Source organism: Mixophyes fleayi, unplaced genomic scaffold (genome assembly GCF_038048845.1).
Source record: "Mixophyes fleayi isolate aMixFle1 unplaced genomic scaffold, aMixFle1.hap1 Scaffold_28, whole genome shotgun sequence".
NCBI lineage: Eukaryota > Metazoa > Chordata > Amphibia > Anura > Limnodynastidae > Mixophyes > Mixophyes fleayi.
The window spans coordinates 1,687,817-1,710,018 of record NW_027446866.1 but is presented as its reverse complement, the minus strand read 5'-3'; the positions used below and the strand labels follow the sequence as shown (position 1 = coordinate 1,710,018).

Here is a 22,202-nt window from a genome sequence, read left to right as displayed (position 1 = left end):
CATTTTGAACTCCAACCTCAAAATTTTTCTACCCATCGTTCCAGAGTGGCCTATCTTATCTCATTGTTTTCCGGACAAGCCCTGGCTTGGGCCTCCCCTCTGTGGGAAAGAAACGATCCAATTCTACAAGATAGTGCCAAATTCATTTCCACGTTCCGAAGTGTGTTCGATGAACCAGGTCGTGTGACCTCCGCTGCTTCCAGCATTCTTCGTTTGCGACAAGGCTCCAATACAGTAGGACAGTATGTCATTCAATTTAGGATCTTAGCCTCTGAACTTCAGTGGAATACTGAAGCATTAGTTGCCGCCTTCTGGCAGGGGCTCTCCGATAAAATTAAAGATGCACTGACTACCCAAGAGCTTCCTTCGTCACTAGAAGATTTGATCTCTCTTTGCCACCGTGTAGATATGAGATTTCGTGAAAGAGAGTCTGAGAAAACAACGGCTGTTAAAGCACCTCTTCGTTCAAATCCTCAATTTCGTCCAGCTCCATCCTCTGTGATTCCCATGGAGATAGGACGTTCCAAATTATCTTCAGAGGAGAGGAAACGAAGAGTAAAGAATAGACTCTGTATCTATTGTGCTGATTCCACGCATACGCTCAGCTCTTGCCCTAAGAGATCGGGAAATACCAGGCCCTAACTAGTTCTGGAGAGGTGAAGTTAGGGTCCCTGGAGTCCTCTCCATTGTCTATGAAATCTAAAGTCTGCGCTTTTGATGTGACTATCTCCGTTGCTACCAAATCCTTTGAGTCACAGGCATTGATTGATTCCGGAGCAGCAGGAAATTTCATTTCTAAATCACTAGTGAATCAATGGTCCCTACCAGTGATCACTTTAAAAACACCCATTACTGTGACGGCTATAGATGGATCACGTCTCATCAATGGTCTCATCACCCAGAGTACATCTCCAGTAACCCTTCAGATTGGTGTACTACACCATGAAGAAATTTCGTTTTTAATTCTTCCAGTTACGACAAGTCCGATTGTCTTAGGCCTTCCATGGCTTCAGTGTCACTCTCCCCAGATTGACTGGCGCACTCCTCAAGTTACGTCTTGGGGGTCTGAATGTCACCATCGTTGTCTTTCTCAAGTGACTCCTCTTAAAGTACAGCAATCTTCCATCACATCTTCCTCCCCGGGACTCCCTCCTCAGTATGCTTCATTTGCCGATGTGTTTGATAAAGCTCAGTCTGAACGTCTTCCTCCTCATCGTTCTTGGGATTGTCCGATCGACCTTCTACCTGGCAAGACTCCTCCCAGGGGCCGGGTCTATCCTCTCTCGTTGCCTGAAACTCAAGCCACATCTGAGTACATACAGGAGAATCTCCAGCGTGGCTTCATTCGACCTTCCACCTCTCCCGCTGGAGCTGGGTTCTTCTTCGTCAAAAAGAAGGATGGATCATTACGCCCTTGTATAGATTTTCGTGGACTCAACGCCATTACTATCAAGAATCGGTATCCCATTCCGCTGATCACTGAGCTATTTGATCGCATCAAGGGAGCTCGGATATTTACTAAGTTGGATCTTCGTGGTGCCTACAATTTAATTAGAATCCGTTCCGGTGATGAATGGAAGACCGCGTTCAACACCAGAGATGGGCATTACGAATATTTAGTAATGCCCTTCGGGCTGTGTAATGCCCCCGCTGTTTTCCAGGGTTTCATCAATGAGATCTTTCGGGACTTATTATATGTATGTGTCGTTGTCTACCTGGACGACATATTGATCTTCTCACAGGACCTGCCTTCTCATCACCAACATGTGGCAGAGGTCCTCTCCAGACTGCGGAAAAACTCATTGTTCTGTAAATTGGAAAAATGTTCATTCGAATTACCCCAGATTCCATTCTTGGGGTATATAGTTTCCGGAGTTGGCCTGAAGATGGATCCAGACAAAGTAAATGCTGTACTACATTGGCCTCAGCCAACTACTCTTCGTGCCATCCAGCGTTTTTTAGGTTTTGCCAATTACTATAGACGCTTCATTCAAGACTTCTCGTCCATTGCATCTCCTATTGTGGCCCTGACTCGTAAAGGGGCTAATACGAAGCAATGGTCATCTGAGGCTCTCCAAGCCTTCCAAATTCTCAAAGAGTCCTTCTCGTCTGCTCCCATTCTTCGACAGCCTGATGTGACACTTCCCTTCTTCCTAGAAGTAGATGCCTCTAATGTGGGCTTAGGAGCCATTCTCTCCCAACGCTCGGAGCAACAAAAATTACATCCTTGTGCCTTCTACTCTCGGGGTCTTCTGCCCGCCGAGAAAAATTATACTATCGGGGACAAGGAGTTGCTGGCCATCAAAGCTGCATTAGAGGAATGGAGATACTTGTTGGAAGGAGCTCGTCATCCGGTGACGATCTTCACAGATCATAAGAACTTGTCATATTTGCAATCTGCTCAATGCTTGAACCCTCGTCAAGCAAGATGGTCTCTTTTCTTTTCCCGTTTTGAATTAATTATAACCTTCAAACCAACCGCTAAGAACAAGAAAGCTGACGCTCTATCTCGAGCTTTTGTGACGTCCTCTGATGTAGAAGAGGTTCCCAACCATACTATTCTAGACCCCAAATGTATTTCTCTGGCTGCTTCATCCACCAAAATGCTACCATTTGGGAAGACCCTCGTGCCTCCTACCCTGAGGAGGAAAATCCTTTCGTGGTTCCATGCCTCTCGTTTTTCTGGACACGCCGGTGAACACAAGACCTTTGAGATGCTCTCTCGAAGTTACTGGTGGCCTTCAATGAGGAGAGACGTCAAAGAGTTTATTGCTTCCTGTGATTTATGTTCTCAGTTCAAATCCTCCCGCAGAACTCCAGCAGGGTTGCTGCGACCACTACCCATTCCGTCCAAGCCTTGGACCCATATTAGTATGGATTTCGTTACTGATTTGCCACCAAGTAAGAATCACAATACTATTTGGGTAGTGGTAGACAGATTTTCGAAGATGGCTCATTTCGTCCCTCTGTCCGGTTTACCTTCTTCGTCTACTTTGGCTGAACACTTCATTAAAGAAATCTTCCGCATCCATGGATGTCCGTCTGAGATTGTGTCAGATAGAGGAGTACAATTCGTTTCCAGATTCTGGCGGGCCCTTTGTAAAACCTTGGGCATACGATTAGCTCTCTCATCGTCTTACCATCCGCAATCTAACGGACAAACGGAACGAGTCAATCAAGATCTTGAGACTTTTATTAGGATGTTTTCTTCAGCCAACCAAGACAACTGGGTAGAATTGCTCCCTTGGGCTGAATTCGCCCATAACAACATGTACCATGAGTCATCATCCAAAACTCCATTCTTTGTGGTCTACGGTCACCATCCGTCTTTTCCGGAATTTCCTGCCCTCCCGCCCACCCAAGTTCCTGCTGTGGAGACTACTTGTCAGACCTTCAAAAATATCTGGTCTCAGGTCAAAACCTGTTTAAAGAAGACATCTAACAAATATAAGTCTTTCGCAGATAAGAAGAGGCGGGCTATTCCACCACTAAAAATTGGAGATCGGGTTTGGTTATCTACCAAAAATATTCGTTTGAAGGTTCCATCTATGAAATTCGCCCCTCGTTTTATTGGTCCATATAGGATCATTCAAGTTATCAATCCAGTATGTGTTAAACTTCTTCTTCCTAAGAATCTTCGGATTTCCAATGCCTTCCATGTGTCCTTGCTCAAACCTCTCATTATCAACCGTTTCTCTACTCCTCCCTCAGCACCGCAGCCAGTTCAAGTTCATCAGGAGGAGGATTTCGAGATTACTGAGGTATTGGATGCAAAAATTTCGCGAGGAGTCCTCCGTTTCCTCGTTCATTGGAAGGGCTTTGGTCCTGAAGAACGTTCATGGATCAAAGCTGAAGATCTTAATGCTCCTGCTCTTCTGAAGAAGTTTTATTCCAAAAATCCGGACAAGCCCGGTTCCAGGCGTTCTGTGCCCACCTTTAAAAGGGGGGGTACTGTCACTCACCGGACCGTGAGTGCCTCTTCCCGGACATTTAGGAACCGTGGCCGTCCTCCATCCTGAGGGTCTGCGCATGCGCAGCCCTTTCCAAACCTTCAGTGTATGTTCCTTTAACTTAATTGGCAGATCAGGCAACCTCCCTATATTAAGCACCTGTGGTCAACACCACGTTGCCTGATCTTGGAGTCTCATTCCCTATGAGTCTCTGAAGGTGTTCCTGTGTTTCCTCGTTATTCAGCCCAGCTGATTCCTGTGGTTTCCAAACCACTTCTACCTCTGTGGTTTCCAAACCACTTCTACTCCTGTGGTTCCCATACCACTTCTACCATCAACTGTATCATCGTGACTGTGAGCTGATTCCTATCCGCTGCCTCCGTGCACTACAGTCTTCTAACCACTTCAACTCTACTATGTATTATTGCGACTGTTAGCTGATTCCTATCCGCTGCCTCCGTGCACTTCAGTCTCCTATTCACTTCCATTCACCTGTTCCTGATTGTGACTGCCAGCTGGTTCCTATCCGCTGCCTCCGTGCACTACAGTCTTCAACCTGCAACTCGTCTGTGTTTCATCATCGTGACTGCTGCTGATTCCTATCCGCTGCCTCCGTGCACTACAGTCTTCAACCTGCAACTCGTCTGTGTTTCATCATCGTGACTGCTGCTGGTTCCTATCCGCTGCCTCCGTGCACTACAGTCTTCAACCTGCAACTCGTCTGTGTTTCATCATCGTGACTGCTGCTGATTCCTATCCGCTGCCTCCGTGCACTACAGTCTTCAACCTGCAACCCGTTTGTGTTTCATCGTGACTGTTTGGCTGATTCCTATCCGCTGCCTCTGGGCGCTTCAGTCTTCAGTCCTTGTCAACTCTCCCGTGTTTCCCTGAGTCTACTGCCTATGGTGCTACCCGCTATTCTCCGTGATCAACAGTTCCAGTTCAACTCTGCTCTCCTGGGTCCCATCGTTACTGCACCTGCTGGTTGCTATTGGCTACCTCCGTGTTCCCGCAGAGACCCGCTGTTACTACTCCTCAGCGCGACTTATTCATCTACTGCTGATCCGCTCTCCACGCTTTCCTGTGTTTCCCTGCTGGTCTACCTACCTGTGCGCTGCACCTACTAGACCACCGCTTCACCCATCCAGGGACTTCGCATCCTGCCGGCCTCCTGCCGTTCAGGTATCTCTGCACTCCTGTCTGACTGCCTTCTCCTGAACCACGGTATGCCTACTTCTCATTGACTGTGCTGTGTATTGCATACCTTGCTGGACTGTGTTGGTTCTCCTCTGGAGTGTGCTATCCGCTGAGTCTTTTGCCATCATTGACTGTGTTAACTTATGCTGGACTACTTCAAGAGACTTTCTATATTGGCAGTGTTGCTCAGTTATCTATACATTAATATTGTGCATATTACTGTGGTTCAAAGTCAAGGTGCCCGTGTATATCTTGTGTTGCAGTTCCTCCCCGTGCACCTCCTCACATATATATTCAGTGGTACAACTTGCTGAAGGCAGACCACTGATCCCTGTTTCCAGTATCACCTGTTCCATTATCCTCTCACATAGCAGTGGTACAACTTGCTATCGCAGACCACTGACTACCCGGATACCTCCACTTGGATTCCATTCCTTCACTCTGACAGCGGTACAACTTGCTATCCGCAGACCGCTGACTCTCATCACTCCCTCGTTTCTGTTGGACATTCCTCCTCACTATAGCAGTGGTACAACTTGCTACCGCAGACCACTGACTACCTTCACGTGTCCTTTGTCCATACAGTTCCTAGTGTATTATCACTTCCATATTGCCAGTGCTGCTAGTCATAGACTTTCCTGAGCATCTCATCAGCTGCTATTTCCTGTTCCGTGATCACCCTGCTACCAGAGTACCATATTACCACCTATACTGCTCTGGTAAGCCTATCACCTGGTGATCCCTGGGTAAAGACTCCTAGTGCCCGTGACAGGTGGCTTAGTGGATAGCACTTCTGCCTCACAGCACTGGGGTCATGAGTTTGATTCCCGACCATGGCCTTATCTGTGTGGAGTTTGTATGGTCTCCCCATGTTTCCATCTTGTGACATATGAAGCACTTCTACTTGGGCCTTTTGGACTTGGTACCTTTAGTGAGCAAAGTAGAACCCTCAGCATTTGTCTCGGCAGGCATGCGTTCCTGGCCCTCATGATTTCTATCGTCAGCTTGGTATCATTTGACTCCAAAAGCTAACACCAAGAAATTAAACTCTGGTGTCACCATTGCCATCGTAACTTCCTCATCATCCACCGGTGCTTTGACAGATGCCAATTGCAGGGCTATTGACAGCAGTTTGTCAATGTACTCATTCATGTCCTTGCAGGCACTTAACTTTGTCCCATACAATGTACACCTCAAGATTATTCTCCTCATCAGACCTTTGTCCTCATATGGACAAGGGCTGTTCACATGTCTTGTGCTGACACTTTCCCGCTGATGAAGGAATACACGTGCAGTTCCACAGCCAAGTCGATGATCCTCATGACTTTATCCACTTCATCAGCGTTTGGACCTGCTCTTGGATCAGTCGTGACCTTCCGCAACTTTTCCCGTTTGAGCTGCGTTTTCATGGCGAAATTCCATAATGCGTAATTCTCTGAGCCTTTTAATCTTGCAAAGATCATACTGGCCCCTATACTGTGATTTTTTCCCTTGTATTAAAGAACTTTTCTGAATAATCAGCTTCCTTGGTTACTTACTACCATTCTTACAGTGTCTCTACCTCTGGTACATATTCCCATCCACTCCCACTATCTGTTGGGTTCCCACAAGACCCTGTCTCTGGCCCTCACCTTTTCTCACTATACACCTTGTCATGGTCCACAAGGAGTCAATTGGATCTTCTTTGACCTGTTGAGATTGGTGCTACTGCCTCTAGATAGAGTCTAACAATGCAGATGGTTTTCGCCAGGGATCCAGCAAGGACATTTGGACTTTGCAGCTTCTGCACTGCAGGTCGTGGCCCTCTAGGTGAGTACCCAAGAGATCTGGCAGAATAGGATAACTGAGAGCTATCTAGCGATAGCACAATAATAGAGTGGAGCAGAACAATCAGTCTGCAACTGGTCCTCGGATGCAATGGTCTGCGGAATGTTACCACTAGACAGTGGAGATAGCACACACGGTGCAAGAGTCTGCAGACCTGTACACAGGTGATGCTAGAGACAGGGTGCAGCGGTCTGCTGAGCGTTACCACTAGAGAGTAGAAATAACTCACAGGTGCGGTAGTCTGCGGACCGATACACAGGAGGTATAGAATATAGGATGCGATGATCTGCTGAAAGTTTACCACTAGACAGTGGAGATGAGAAGCAGGATGCAATAGTCTGTGGAGACTGAAGGTATTGGAGAGACTGGAACCCATGTCCTACAGAGACAGGTAACTGACTAAAAGAACCGGCACATAGAAGAGGTGGGAGTTGATAGTTATAGTGCTGGCAATGAATGGGCGGCCAATCAGCGAGTGGTAAGAGGCACAGAACCGCCAAAAACATGGCCGCCAGGTGAAGCCGCACGGAGGGGAGACAAAAGGGCAGGTAGGCACTTCGGACCCCGGGCTGTAAACCCGAGAGTCCGGCGTGGGACACACCGCTTCTCTTGACAAACTAATTTACTAATTTGGTGTACATTGCCACATCTATATTGACGATACCCAAATCTACCTCTCACTCCCCTGACCCCTCCTCTTCTCTGCAAAATTGTCCCAACGCTACCTATAGCTCAACATGTCCAGAATTAATCATCATCCCTCCTCCCAGAGTTAACACCTCTCCTCAAATATCGCCCCGCACCAACAACACCACAATTTCCTCAGTCTTTCAAGCTTGATGATTCGGTGTCACACTTGACTCTGCCCTCTGCTTTATTCCTCACATCCAGTCTTTCTCCCAATTGTCACCTCTCGATTGGAAATATTGCCACATTACACCCTTTTCTTACCCGAGATGCTACCAAAACTCTTATCCTTTCTCTCATCTTCTCCTGCCTTGACAACTGCAACCTCCTGTTATCTGGTATTCCCCTCACCCATCTATCCCCTCTTCAGTCCATCTTAAATGCTGCAGTAAGGCTGGCTACATACAACAGAATTTTCAGACCAATGTGTTATCTACAACAATTTTACTAATGATTTCTTTCCATAGCTGAATGAGATTTATAGTTCTGCTGAATAATCAAATCAAACGATGGTCGGTGCTTTGGAACTATATTGATCATCGTCTAAGTGCACACTCTAATGCGATATCGGGCTGAACGGTTGTTTATCAGGTGATTGGCTAGTTAATTGGCTGCAAACACTGTAGTGGTCATCTGTACAATTCTGTAAAATATAACGGTGAACTATTATGTTAAATCATGTGTGCAGACCATACTAGGATTGGTCATTATGTCAGACAACGTTTCCAGACTTCAGCATTGTCTGACATGTTTCAGACACCGAAATTCAGGAGCTTTTCGACAGCATCTGGATTTTGAATTGGGAAAGCATCTCAGAGAGAAGTGCGCACTCACCTCTCACATCCGAAAACAAATCATTGCTTAGAAAGGGACGTCCACATTTGGACAATTCCAGGCGGATGGCCCCTTTAATATGCTCTCAACTAATCTCTAGCACAGCAACGATTAACTAGCAGCTCCCATGTCTCTAAGACCTTTCAGGTTGTAAGAAAATGCAGTGATGTTTTAAAGCCTGTTTTTCATATTGGGTCAAATTCTCATATCTTTTTTCTTTATGTTCAGTACGACATAGGTCTTGAATGAGTAAATCCTGAAATATATGTATATGATTACTCTTTGACTCTAAGGGGTAAAACTTAGATGTTAATTTCATACCTGATTTCGAAGATGAATCATGATTATTTTCATAATTTTTAAGACAGGTCATATCCTTCCTCGCAAAATGTCTTTTTAAAGTTAATTTGCGCACAAACTTGTGTACATCTATGTATAACTGAAATTTATTAAGATGTTTAGTAGGAGCGAATGAGAGGCCCTTATTCAATACAGAAATTTCGGGTTTAGACAATACATGTTCTGACAGGTTGAAGATTCCTTTTTTCGTTAATTCAACACTAGAGGTCACAGATACCTTCTTTTGTGAATTCTGGATTCCCCCTCGTCTACCCCGTCGTCTGTATATCTCCTTTTTAGGGGGGAGGCTAGTTTTGTATTTTCCTTGAAATGCGTTTTGTATTGTGACATCCTTTCCCGTTTTGAGGGACCTGGAGATAAAAAATCATCCGTCTCGCTTTCGGATACTGATAGAGTTGAATATCTATTCCTAAGTTGGGGTTCAAAGTGAACTTGTTTATTAGATTTGGGACTAGATGACACTGTCCCCCTTCCCATTGGGACCTTACTCCATTTATTAGAAGTTACAGAAGGCCTTTGGGATAGTTCCCCATACGAGGACTTAAGATCAATTTTAGATTTAGACCATTTTTTTATTTTTGCTTGTGCGTAATCCCTTTTGTCTCTCTGGAATTTGCGCTCTTTAGTTTAATATATGTATATATATATTATAATATGTGGGTGCAGTTTTGTGTATAGACTTGTATGTTAGTAGAAGTATTTAATATTGTTTCCTGTAAAATAGGGGCATTCGTATTTGAAGAACATTTAACAAGATTTAGATTAGATTAGCAGCTGCATTCAAGAGATTGTAGGGTTGATAGTCTGAATAGGGGAAGACCAGTAAGGTTTGGTATATACTACAAGTTTTTCAGCCAACTATTGGGTCAATCGAGCTATAAACGACAATTCGGGCCAATATCTCATTAGTGTGTATACTTGAACGATGAACGATACTCGTTCCAAAGTACCGATCTTCGGTTCATTTGATTGTTCAACAGAACTATAAATCTTCTTTCAATGTCATTCCAATCCTGCAGTGTGTATGTACTTACTCTTTTCAGTCGACGGTTATGACAGTTGAGCACAGATCTGAGGGTAAATCTATATATATATGTATAGTGTGTACTCATGAATCAGCATGCTGATCAGGACTTTAAACCAAAGGCACTTATTAGTTTCCTAAGAGAAGAGGAAGAGATACAGAAGAGGAGAGAGCTTAGGTCTGAGTAGTCCATCTGATAGAGGAGGAGGAGAGGAGGTGGATCCAGAAAAACCAACACTGAAAGAGTGATTTGGTAAATAGGAAGCACCAAGATAGGACAGAGTTCTGAAGCCTAGAGAATGTAATATTTACATGAGAAGTGAGTTGTCAGCAGTGCCAAATGCAGCAGAGAGATCCAGGTGAACTAGAAGCAAGTAATTGTCTATTTGTAGCACAAAGCATGGGGGAACTTAATCTATTTTAGTAAATACATAAGAGTCTGTTTAAAAATAACAAACATCTAAAAACATTGACCAAATGCCTTTAAAAAACAAATGAATGCAATGCAGAACTGCAACTAGACATTTTAAAAGAGAACACTGTCATTGTGTATTACTGTATAGTACTGTATTGTGCCAGAGTACTGTATTGTGTCAGGTTAATGTTTGTGTTTTGTTTTTATAATATTAACTATTTTGTGCTGGTCCCGCCGCTGTACTGGCGATGGATCAGCCTGCTGCTGCTGGCATTGCCCTTAGAGTGTCGACATTCTGACTGTCGACATTACTGCTGTCGACTGTCACAGCGTCACCATTTTAAACATGTCAACAGAATAATTCTGTCGACATTTGCACTGTCACCATTTTGGTGTCAACAGCATAACAGTTGACAGAGTCAATGTCGCCAGATTGTACCCAACCCGTTGCCCACAACTGTTCTAGACGTACCCAACACGCATACAAAGGGGACAACTGCAATGCTAGATGTTGTGTATTCCTTTATTCTGACCACAAGCTCTACAACCAAATCACCAATTCATCGTATCAAGTCACCTCATTGAGTTACAAAGATATGCAGGTATTGAGGATGTCATTAGCGCCAAGAATTGCAGTATTCTTTCTATTTGTAATGTCTGTTATGAATTATATGATATAGCTGTTTTCACTTGTGCTTTTTTTGGGCCAGATACAGTTCATATAACATGGGTGTTTTTGATTACAAAGATTTGAAAATATGCACACACACCCCAACAACACTTATTGATTTCACAGTACAGTCAGTTTTGGGGATCTGTCCCCTTGTACTGATTTTACTTCTAATGATCATAAGACTGTATGAAATTTCACAATCACAAACCTAACCACATAAGTCAGCAAACTAATCTCCTTTATTTTCCTGTACACTCCATTGCCTTTCTGTTTTTAAAGAAGACACATCACATTGACAAGAGCCTCACATCACTATACTGTTCTGTTGGAGTACCCTCCAACAAAGTCACACTGCCACTGTCAAATGCAACCCTTTCCTCACAATATGACAAGAGAGCATACAGGTCACTGCTTCCCACAAGATCAGCAAACTCATCTCAAGAGCCCACTTTCAGCAAACTCATCTATCCCGGCACACTTTCAATATTAGGACAGACATGCAGGAGACAACGATTGAATATAATAAGATGTTCTTACCCTAGTATACAAATCCCTCGAATTATTTTTTATAACATGGAGTAATGTCTACAGTAATGGCAAGTAAATTGGTTTAGTAATGAGTATATGCAATCTGATTTCATTTTCAGGTGGAGTGGAAGCTGTGAGAGACCTGATCTTGGTGAATTCACTTCCTTTAATTTCAAATTCTGATACATCTATGATTTGCATTGCACCTCAATGGAGTTCTCCAGAAACCATTACTATCGTAAGAGACTTTGATGCCATTGCAAATAAGCTTCAAGACCCTTTGGAAGTTACTCAGGATGAAATAAGGAGATCAGCAAAGAAAGTGTTGTGGAAAAAAGAGAAAACAAGCGATGCTATTGGAGCCTATTACTGTGAATGGAAATCTCGAGACACTGTGACAAGGATACGGACAATGAAAATGTCAGCACAAGGTAACTAGTGCCTTTAATTCACTGCGTTGCCAATGTCGTTCTGTAATACTTTCCTAACTGGTAACTTAAATTACTTCTTATTCAGAGCCTCAAGGGTTTGTGCTCTGTAAGTAATTTGAAAAAAACACACACACAATGGTGTTGTTTATGCAGAATGCAGTGCCGTTCAGAAGCTTTTCTTTTGTTTGAAGCATCACTGTGGACCTCAATTTTTGAAGCGTACCTGATATGTATCACAAAACACCATAGTTTCACTGTCAAGTTACTTGGCTTCTCTTTGCACTTGGGAGCAGCCTCTGCAAACTAAAAGTTTGTCTCTATGTGCAGGGAGGCGGAAAAATCTTTAGGAGCTGCACTGTACAACATCAAAGTGCTACCTCATATCTCTCTAGTGCATAAAATGTTCAGATTTGCTAAACTACGGCTTGTTCTAGTCTTATTTATGGCTTAAATAAATCATGAAAGTAAAGGGGCAGCTTGATTGTTTTTATTACATTTGTCACTTTTGTGTTTGTGAAGCTTTTTATTACATTGCTTGGAGTGTCCTAGAAATGCTTTTCATGACCAAAGGCCTATCATTTTAATGGGACCCATTCAGAATGGAAGCGCATCTACAGTCCCCATGTACAGTGCACTATAAGGTAATAATCCAAAAATTGGCAGCATGCCTCCTCACCCACATTTCATCAAATCCTCAACAAGCCCCATCTTTAGAAAGCCTGGGATGTTTTCCACTATAACAAGGTGAACATGAGCATGGGTCACTCTGCTATAATGAAAAACAGTGTAAAGCTAGTAACTCAATGTTGTATTTCATCCCTAACCCAGAGGCTACCAGGTCATGTTAAAAAGCAATGGGGCTCTCCCCAACCCTCCTGGGCTATAGAGGACAGAGTGGAACCCTTGGATTGTTGACTTTGCCTCCCTAGTGGTCCCAGTATAATGGAGAGAATTCAAAAGGATACATAAACTTTTTTTTTCCACTTTTTTTTATAATGGACCCCTATGTGTTATACTGTAATGGGACTACTAGGGTGGCAAATTTGCCCCATGAGGGTCCGTACAGCCCAGGGGGGACAGGAGGAAGATCAGTTGTCTTCAGATTGGGACTGATAACACCTTAGAGAGTGGGCAGCCAAATATGTGCTATTGTGCAAAAGGCATAAATAATCTCCACTGCATTGCTGACCTATGTCTTCTACATTCCTGGCAACCTACGCCATGTTTTTGCTACTTAATAGCAATGGAGTACTAAATGCTTCTCATAGCACAGTGCAGTTTATTATCTACCATGCATTTATTTCACATTTCACTTTTTTTTTGTAGCTTCTTTTATCCCAACCTCATTGACTATCACTGGAAGTATAGGAGAAAATGTTACACTCAGTTTTGTGAAAAAGGTTCTAACAGATGAAGATGCAGTATTCTTCAAGAACAGTGAGTGATGGGAAACATTTACATTTTTATTGCTGGGAGCCTTATAAAATATATCAGTATCTAAAGTCAATATTTCCATTGAATATGATTGTGAGATTTGATATTACTTTATTGAGATACTTTTATTAATCTTGGTCATGTAGTTATTGCTCTTGGTAGATATTTTCTATTATGTGTTTATCAGACACACATTAATGTATCTCAATGTTAAGCAGATGTTTTGCATGAAACCGATTCTCAAGAACAAGCTGCATTAGGGAGGAATTTATATAATACATTATCGATGTCATGGGATTCACAGGACAAGAGATGTTATTTTCAGTGGAACTAAACAGATAAAACTTGCATCTATTCAGAAATAAGAAATTGGAATAAATATGAATACTATACAGATGTCAGTCATACAATTCAAGTGATTGCTGTTGTGTAAAGAGGACTGTAAGCAAGTAAAATAATACCCATTCCATTGTCTGTTTTTTAAAACTAGTATTCTTAATCAGTAAATATATTTCAAACGTTTCTTAAATATGTCCACGTATTTATACCAATAGAATTACTATGTGCTGGATGTTATGTGATCATAGTTTAGATAAATAGCTAAAAAACAGGCTTTGTGAATATAGTGTATCTCAGCTTACAGAACAAGAATAAGAAAAGAAAATAATAGGGTCAGAAGGAAAAAAAGACAATTCTTCTTTATGTGTATATGAACAGTTATTTATAAAGCATCTACATATTACAAATCACTTTACATGGAATATTCAGTCATTCACAACAGTCACTGCACCATTGGAGCTTACAATCTATATTCCCTGTCATGTGATGCAGACACTAGGATTAATTTTGTTGGAAGCCAATTAATCTACTAGTATGTGTTTTTCAGTGCGGGCGGAAACCACACAAACAGGGGGAGAAAATAAAAATTCAGTACAGATAGGACCCCAAATGGATTTGAACCCATGACCTCAGTGCTGTGTGCCAGAAATGTGCATCACCCTTAATGCAAACTCATAATCTGTTTGGAAGAACAAAGAATGCAAATTAGCATATAATTTATCTACCAACAAACACTCAGTGGCCACTATATTAGGACACCTGTACAGCTGCTCGTTAATGCAACTATCTACTCAGCCAATCATGTGACAGGAACTCAATACATAAAAGGATGCAGGATATCTATTTGAATTCCATATCACTAAAGATGCAGATGATATAATAAATTGATATGTAATTCAATCTCTGAAATAAGTATTTCTAATGACTCAAATAATATATTGATTGGAGCTATATCACAGTCTCTGAAATAAACATTTATACTGATGCAGATGATATCTTGAATGGATCTATATAGCACAGTCTCTGAAATAAGCATTTATAATGATGCAGATGATATTTTGAATGGATAAAAATCACAGTCTCTGAAATAAATATTTATTCTGATGCAGATGATATCTTGAATGCATTTATATAGGGGTGTTAAATCTATATCTCCCTTTCAATTCAGGTTTATGTAATATAAGGATTTAATATGCTCTCAAGTTTACTCACAAGAACCAGGGTATGATATACCAATACCACTTTTCCATGGTTTCATTTCCCAGAGGGTTGTTTTTTTTTTAAAAAAAATTGTTTCTTCTCACAGATGCTTTGGCTTCATAGATAATTCTTCTTACATATATTTCTATCATTGTAAGCTTTTTCTAATAAAGGTTGATCTCCAAAAATACAGCCTTTTACATATATATCTCTTAACAGATCAATCTCATTAATATATATCTATCTTCTCACAGTTCTGTTAGTTAGTTTTCTCAGGGCCATCTTAACAACATTATGGGCCCCCGGGCAAATCAGTGCACCGGGGCCCCTAGATATAGATATAGATATAGATGTATACAGATACAGATATAGATATATAGAGATAGAGATAGATAGATGTACTTGCTCAGTGACCCTTGTAGGTTTTTTTTGCAGATTTTTTTCTTTTGCAGGATTATTTATTCTCATTATGAGCCGTGCCAATGGGGCCCCCATGCCCGTGGGGCCCGCGGGCAGCTGCCCATCGTGCCCAATGGAAAAGATGGCCCCGAGTTTTCTCCTCCTCACACATAGGTCTGTCCCTCTCTCCCTCACCATGGTGTCCAGTAAAATCGCTATTACTCTTCTCTCCACTGTAACTGACACACTCCCGTGTCAGTTCTGGTACAATTGCACAATATCTTTCCAGAAGCCAGGCACTTTGGGATATATAGCCCAAGTCAGCGCTGGCTTGGGATGGACTTTCATAGACATACGACAGCGTGCAGTTTGCAGCTTCTGAATGATTTTTTGATTAAACAGAAGCTGACATTCAACACCAACACGTGATAGTACAATTCGGCCTTCTTCTATAGCACATTAAACTATCTTGTCAGGTTTAATTCAACACTAAGTACCATTTATTTAAAATACCACATATTGTCTGTTTGTCAGTAACATCTTTTCTCTTTTTGGGTCTTCATGTATCTAGATTCCTTTTTTCACTCTGTACCAAAGCATGAAGTGTCACGTCTGTTAGAGCACACCATAACCAATGTCCAGCCCAAGGATGCAAGTGTGTACTTAGTACGCTACATCGGAGGCAACCACTTCAATACTGCTATTACCAGGTTAATCGTCAGAAGTAAGTTGTATGTGATATTTGATTGCTTTTTATTTTCTGCCCTGCAGGTGTATGTACTATTCTTAACTAATCAAATATATATTGGTGTATATCAAATCATGAGAGTAATGGGGGTTGTATTTTAACATTGACCAGCTTAGGGTCTTGTCTCACTTTCTGTTTTAAGCAATGTTAAGCCTTTTTGATTATTTGTAAGTCAAAAGGATATGAAGTATAGTTTGGACTTCAACTATGTTATTTGTGTTGTTTTATTTACCCATAAAATTCAAATGACTTTTGCACTTGTATTATCTTAATTTGATTTATGTATCTATTAGCTGAAGTAGCCAGCGCTCCTTGGGTTTAAATCCTCAAGTTATTAAGTTATCAATGAGTTGGAAGTAACTTTCAACCTTTTAAAAAGAATTAGCAGCTTAGCAGCTCTTCCGACACACACATGAGGTGACTGCCCATAGTCGTTTTTGTATTTATATTAAATGTCATCCAAATCCATCCAGTGGAAGACCCAGAACAGACTCCTTGGGTCAAAGTTCTGCCCAGTGTACACCAATGGGAGGTCCAACCGGGACCCTAAACCCCCTAAAACCTGTCCAGGATCCAACTGGACCACCTCGCATTGGTTTCATTCCAATTGGTGCAGGGGTGTCCGAATGCATGCTCAGAACAGGCTCCACAGGTCAAAGTTCTGCCCAGTGTACACCAACAGGAGGTCTGAGTGAGACCATAACCCCCATAAAACCTGATCAGGATGCAATTAGACCACCTCACTTTGGTTTCATCCCAATTGGTGCAGGGGTGTCCAAAAGCAGGCTCAGAACAGGTCAAAGTTCAATATTTTTCGCATTGTCGCTGTAGCTTATTTTTTCAATACTAAATAACTATATAAGATTTGGTAGCTATACCTTGAGAGCTGTGGAATATATTCGCCAACAAACAAACAAAGACACATACTTCTTCTTTTATATATATATAGAAAGATTTTACTACATTTGCCATGGAAGCAAGGGATTGTTTATACCTTATTCTGTGGCTGTTTCTCAGTTTTCTGTTTTTTTAATATGAAAATGTGGGGTCATAAATATAGTAAAAAGGATTAATATAGTTAGTTTTAGATTTGTAAGAGGAAAGGTTGCCATGAACTGACATTATACTGTTAGAGCTACTTGATATTTATAAATGTTTTACATTTTCCATGATAAATTTTACTTTTCAGGATGTGGACCTCAGAAGTGGGGACCACAATGCAATATAACCTGTCCAGAATGCCATAACAGTGGTGTTTGTCATGAGGATACAGGGGAATGCATCTGCCCTCCAGGCTTTATGGGGACAACGTGTGAAATGGGTGAGCCATGGATTATCAGCCACAGCTGAATTGTTATATACACCGTGGTGTTATCAATGGGGATATTAAAAGGTGGGAAGGTTGGAGGAAAGGAAGTAGAGAACCAGGTGGCAAAGTTGTGGCGGGAGTAGGAGTTGCGTTGCAGTCATCTAGCCAAGGGGTAGTTAGATGACTGCAGTGCAGAGTTGGAAAGGGGAGAAGAGACATATGGGGATAAATGTATCAAGCTGACAGTTTTCCGGCAGGTTGAAAAACCAATCCGATTCTAGCTATCATTTAGGTAGTACATTCTACAAAATGGTAGCTAGTATCTGATTGGTTGCTATAGGCAACATCTCCACTTTTCAAACCAGCCGGCAAACTCTCTGCTGGATACATTTAGCCCATGATATCAGTCAGAAATGAAGAGGAGAGGGAGGGTACAGGGGAACAATGTTGAAGGTGTTGTTAGGAGATAAAAGGATGCCTACACTACTATCTAGGTGGCCATCAGGGGAGTGTGTGTGTAATGGATAGACCGCCAAAGGAGAAGGCCTGCAGGGGAGACAGTGTCAGAAAGTTGGATCCAGGTTTCAAGGAAGCTGAAGGATAGAGAGAGGAAAGGGTCATGGATGGAAGTATTTTGTTACAGATGGATCTAGCATTCCAGAGTGCGTAGGTAAAGGAGAGGACCTTAATAGATGGATAATGTTTTTCACACGACAATCCTGATTTCCGGTGGTCAAAAGAGTTGTTGCTAACCAGAAAAGGTATAGCTCTTCACTAAATATGGGTGTGGTGTGGGAGGATGTGTGGGGTAAAAAACTTTCATTAATCTGTTTGAATATTAGACAAAATAAAAAAAAGATTGCTTATGTCTTAACGCAATACAACTCTCACTGACACATTTAAGACTACCCCTCAATGAGTAATAAGGTGGTGTAGCAAATATGCAGCAATCCTAATATTTGAGTTATGCTTAAATGCTAGTGTTTATCTCAATAAAGTCCAGAAAGACTCGGTTCCTTCAAGTTTATAGAGACATAAACTTTGGTGTAGTCCCTCTTCTTAAATATGGTTTGACAGATTGTTTATAGAACATGTATTTAGAAAGGTTCTTCTGAGAAGTCTTGTTGTCACACTACACATTTATGTTCATGGTGTTACTTCCAGCCTTGTACATTTCTTTTTTTTCTAGCATGTGGTGATCACAGATTTGGTACAACCTGTAAAGAGACCTGCGGAGACAAAGAAACCTGCAAGTCCCACATGTTCTGTCTAATGGATCCATATGGCTGCTCTTGTGCCTCTGGCTGGAAAGGACTCATGTGTGATGAAGGTACAATACAGAGTCTGGCATACAAAGCACACCAGTCATAATTTCCATTTTATATATGTATTTCTTCTATACCCAACCCAGTACTGTAGTTGAGACAGAGCACCCAATTGCTGTGGCCTGCAACTATTTTATTAAATACTATTATACAGTACAACACTAATATCTTTTAATCAACAGATGTAAATGTAAAACAAATTATAATTTCATATTCTAAACTCTGTGTTAGACATTGACAAAGTCAGAGAAACATTGGAATAAAGAGATACATCTTACTTGTACTGCTAATTGAGCAGGTTTAATTTCAAACTTTTAAAACTGCTTAGGTTTCTAAGGATGGTATACTATAGACAATCGTCATTCAAGCAATGCCTTGTTTAATCACGGTATAATATAGACAATCGTCACCCACGCAATGCCTTGTTATACAACTAAAATGTGGACACAGTGGCACTTATCTTCCAGCACCATAAGTACTTTGGGCCTGATTCATTAAGGATCTTAACTTGAGAAACTTCTTATTTCAGTCTCCTGGACAAAACCATGTTACAATACAAGGGGTGCAAATTAGCATTCTGTTTTGCACATAAGTAAAATACTGACACAAATACTTGATAGGTTATTTGTACACTGAAATTTAGAGTTCATATTTGTGTGCTACATGAAAAAAACAGTCAGTATTTAACTTATGTGCAAAACAGAATGCTAATTTGCACCCCTTGCATTGTAACATGGTTTTGTCCAGGAGACTGAAATAAGAAGTTTCTCAAGTTAAGATCCTTAATGAATCAGGCCCTTTGTTACTAGAGCAGAATCCCATAGTGTAAATATTCATACTGTAAACTAGGTGTTATATCTCCCTTTAAGCAGTGTTACTGATGCTGTATATATCTCTACTAGCCTGTCCAGATGGTTTTTATGGACCTGACTGCAAGCTGAAGTGTTCCTGCCAAAGGGGAATATGTGATAGGTTCAAAGGTTGCATCTGTCCTCAAGGATGGCGTGGGCTGCAATGTGAAAACAAAGGTAAAGCAAGGTAACACTGTATTGTTATATATTGATGACAAGGCACAGAGGAATATCATATTGCATTATTAATCTTACAGAAATCCACCTTTTTCATTACATTATTGTTCTGCTAATGGGTAACACCACTTAAAGCTGAAACCTGAAATAGAACATCTTCCTGCAATTGCATATTGAATACTCATACACACATTGGGTCTGATTAATCAAAGCACGCGTACTAAGAGCAACCTGCGTTTAGTATTAAACGCATGTATTTAGGCTTTGCGCACTCCTGAATTCATTAAGGCACAGACCCCAAGATACGTGTGCTGTTGAAATCAGGTGAAGGTCTGCTGTGCCCTACTACACAAGACACTGCAGGATACGTCCATTACCTATGTGGAGTATAAATTTGCAAAAGAATGAACAGAAAAAACAAAATTGATTTAATGTCATCTGATAATAATAATATAGTCATTAATGATAAAACAGTTTAAAAAAAGTGTTTGTTTTTTTAACATTTTTACAGTTGCTCGTGACTGCAAACACATGTTATAGCATGCATATGAGACTGTTATCACTAATGATCAGGACTTAGACTAGCCCTGTAGCTGGAGCAAGAGTATCAGCAGAAAAATAAGTAGCGTTGAGATGGCCAGATCTGGATTCAGACATGGCTGTGTGCTTGAGTTTGGCACGTCCTTACTGTACAGTAACACTGACAAAATGTCCCTTCCCTGCCCCATTCACTCACTGAAATAGTAGGCTGTAGTAAATGTTCTTTGTGTTCGAACACAGTGTGAACAAGGCTGCGTTCATGGACGTATCTCCCGGGTTCAGGGCATGCACAGAGTGATACACTCAAAATCGGCAGATACGTGCTTTGATGAATCAGGCCCATTGTTGCTGTGATTTGATAAATAGATTGAGAGAGAGTGTTCACGGATCTAAAATGGTAGAAAAATGAAGTATGGACCTTTCAATAGTGACTGAAACATCAACAACGTCTTCATCATTCTGTTTTGCAAAGATAGATGGACAGATTGTAGTATGGTACAATATAGTATAGTATTAGGACAATATATGATCTATGATCAATTACTTACACTGTATATTTCTCCCAATTGTTCACTGGCTAGCATATTGTACATTCTTACATAACAGTTTACTTTGTGTTGTGTGTACTTGTTCAATACTACAGAACTCTGGTAGTGTCATTTATATAAACAAAAATAATAACAATAATAATACTATGGGTTAAAATACTCCTCTAATAAGGTGCATTGAAGATGAATAGTTTTGTTGGCGTTATATATACTTACACAAATAATAGAGTGGCACTTATCACAAAGTACTTACATGATCCGTGAACACTCTCTCTCAAGATCACATAATGTCCCTGTAGGTAGAATAAAAAGATCAATTGATGGATGCTAATGGCACAATACTACATGGTGCAATGTCTGTGATTTACAAGTAATGTCAGAATGGAAAAAAACGAGGAAAAAATCTTATCAAAGCTAAAATCTTACAAAAATACAAACAAAACATAAAAACTAATTACCAAATTACAAATACATAATAGTCCAATAATAAACTATTAGCGCATTAGGACATTCTCAGTACAGTAAATATATATTTGAGTTATTTTCAATGTGATCTGTACCTTTATTCATTTGCACTCCTTAAATTTCACACATTTTGGTGTCATTTTACACATTTGGATGATTGTACGAAGTGTGAAATTAAGCAGAGCTGCCACATTTCCAGTAGGATGTTCAGTAGTCTGTATCCCAGTCTTCATTGCGCATGTTTATGGTTTTTTTTTAAAAAAAAAAAATACAAGGAAAATAAACCACACCTACATCCTTATTGTTTGTGTATCTGGAATAGGATATAGGACAATGATTAATTTGCTAGAAAATGAATAGCAAATTATTTAATGGAAAATTATTGTTAGAGTCCACACAAGTGTGACATTGTAAATATTCAGCACAAGAAGAGAAAAATGTGCTTGACATAGCTGCTCCTATGTTCTTTGTGTTTCTGAGGTAGCTCTGTAATAACAAATGACCCTCATATTGCAGGTCTGCCATACATCCCACCACAAATACAAGAGATGGAAACAACATTAGAGTTGAACTCTGGAATTGATTTTAAGCCAACATGTAGGGTCAGCGGCTACCCAGCACCTGCTGCGCAAGAATTCCTTCTATTCAAAGTAGATGGCACCACGTTTCAGGTTGTTTTCTATGAATGTGTATCATTGTGAAACACTGTTACGCTAGCTTGGATGAAATATGCATGAATACAGCTTAATTGAGCCACTATTATTAAAGTAAAATAACATTAGCAGTGTTTCATTGCTTAAAGAACTATTCCACTTTAATAAGTGATTGTCCTCCGTCCTTGAATAGTGGGAGATTCTGACCTGGGATCCCCTTCCTATAAGCCGGGAGTCAAATAAGTAGGAAAAAAGAGGGATTTGGTCCACACTTTCAAATTCATTAAC

At 40.9% G+C, this 22,202-nt stretch overlaps 1 protein-coding gene across 1 annotated transcript; it reads left to right on the top strand.

Moving 5' to 3' along the window:
- The first annotated feature begins 6,877 nt into the window (after positions 1-6,877).
- Positions 6,878-21,962, top strand: LOC142126966 (angiopoietin-1 receptor-like). Its single transcript, XM_075194295.1, has 8 exons — positions 6,878-6,956; positions 11,615-11,926; positions 13,253-13,363; positions 15,870-16,022; positions 17,236-17,367; positions 18,545-18,685; positions 19,583-19,708; positions 21,778-21,962. The coding sequence occupies exons 1-8, from the start codon at positions 6,878-6,880 to the stop codon at positions 21,960-21,962; spliced, it is 1,239 nt and encodes a 412-aa protein (XP_075050396.1).
- The last annotated feature ends 240 nt before the right edge of the window (positions 21,963-22,202 follow it).

What these genes read in the sequence shown, in the direction of transcription:
- LOC142126966 (XM_075194295.1), top strand. Translation starts at nt 6,878, where the DNA reads ATGCAGATGGTTTTCGCCAGGGATCCAGCAAGGACATTTGGACTTTGC. An exon ending in TGCAGTATTCTTCAAGAACA is followed by an intron (nt 13,364 to 15,869) that starts GTGAGTGATGGG and finishes TCATGTATCTAG; the next exon opens with ATTCCTTTTTTCACTCTGTA. An exon ending in AGGACTCATGTGTGATGAAG is followed by an intron (nt 18,686 to 19,582) that starts GTACAATACAGA and finishes TATCTCTACTAG; the next exon opens with CCTGTCCAGATGGTTTTTAT.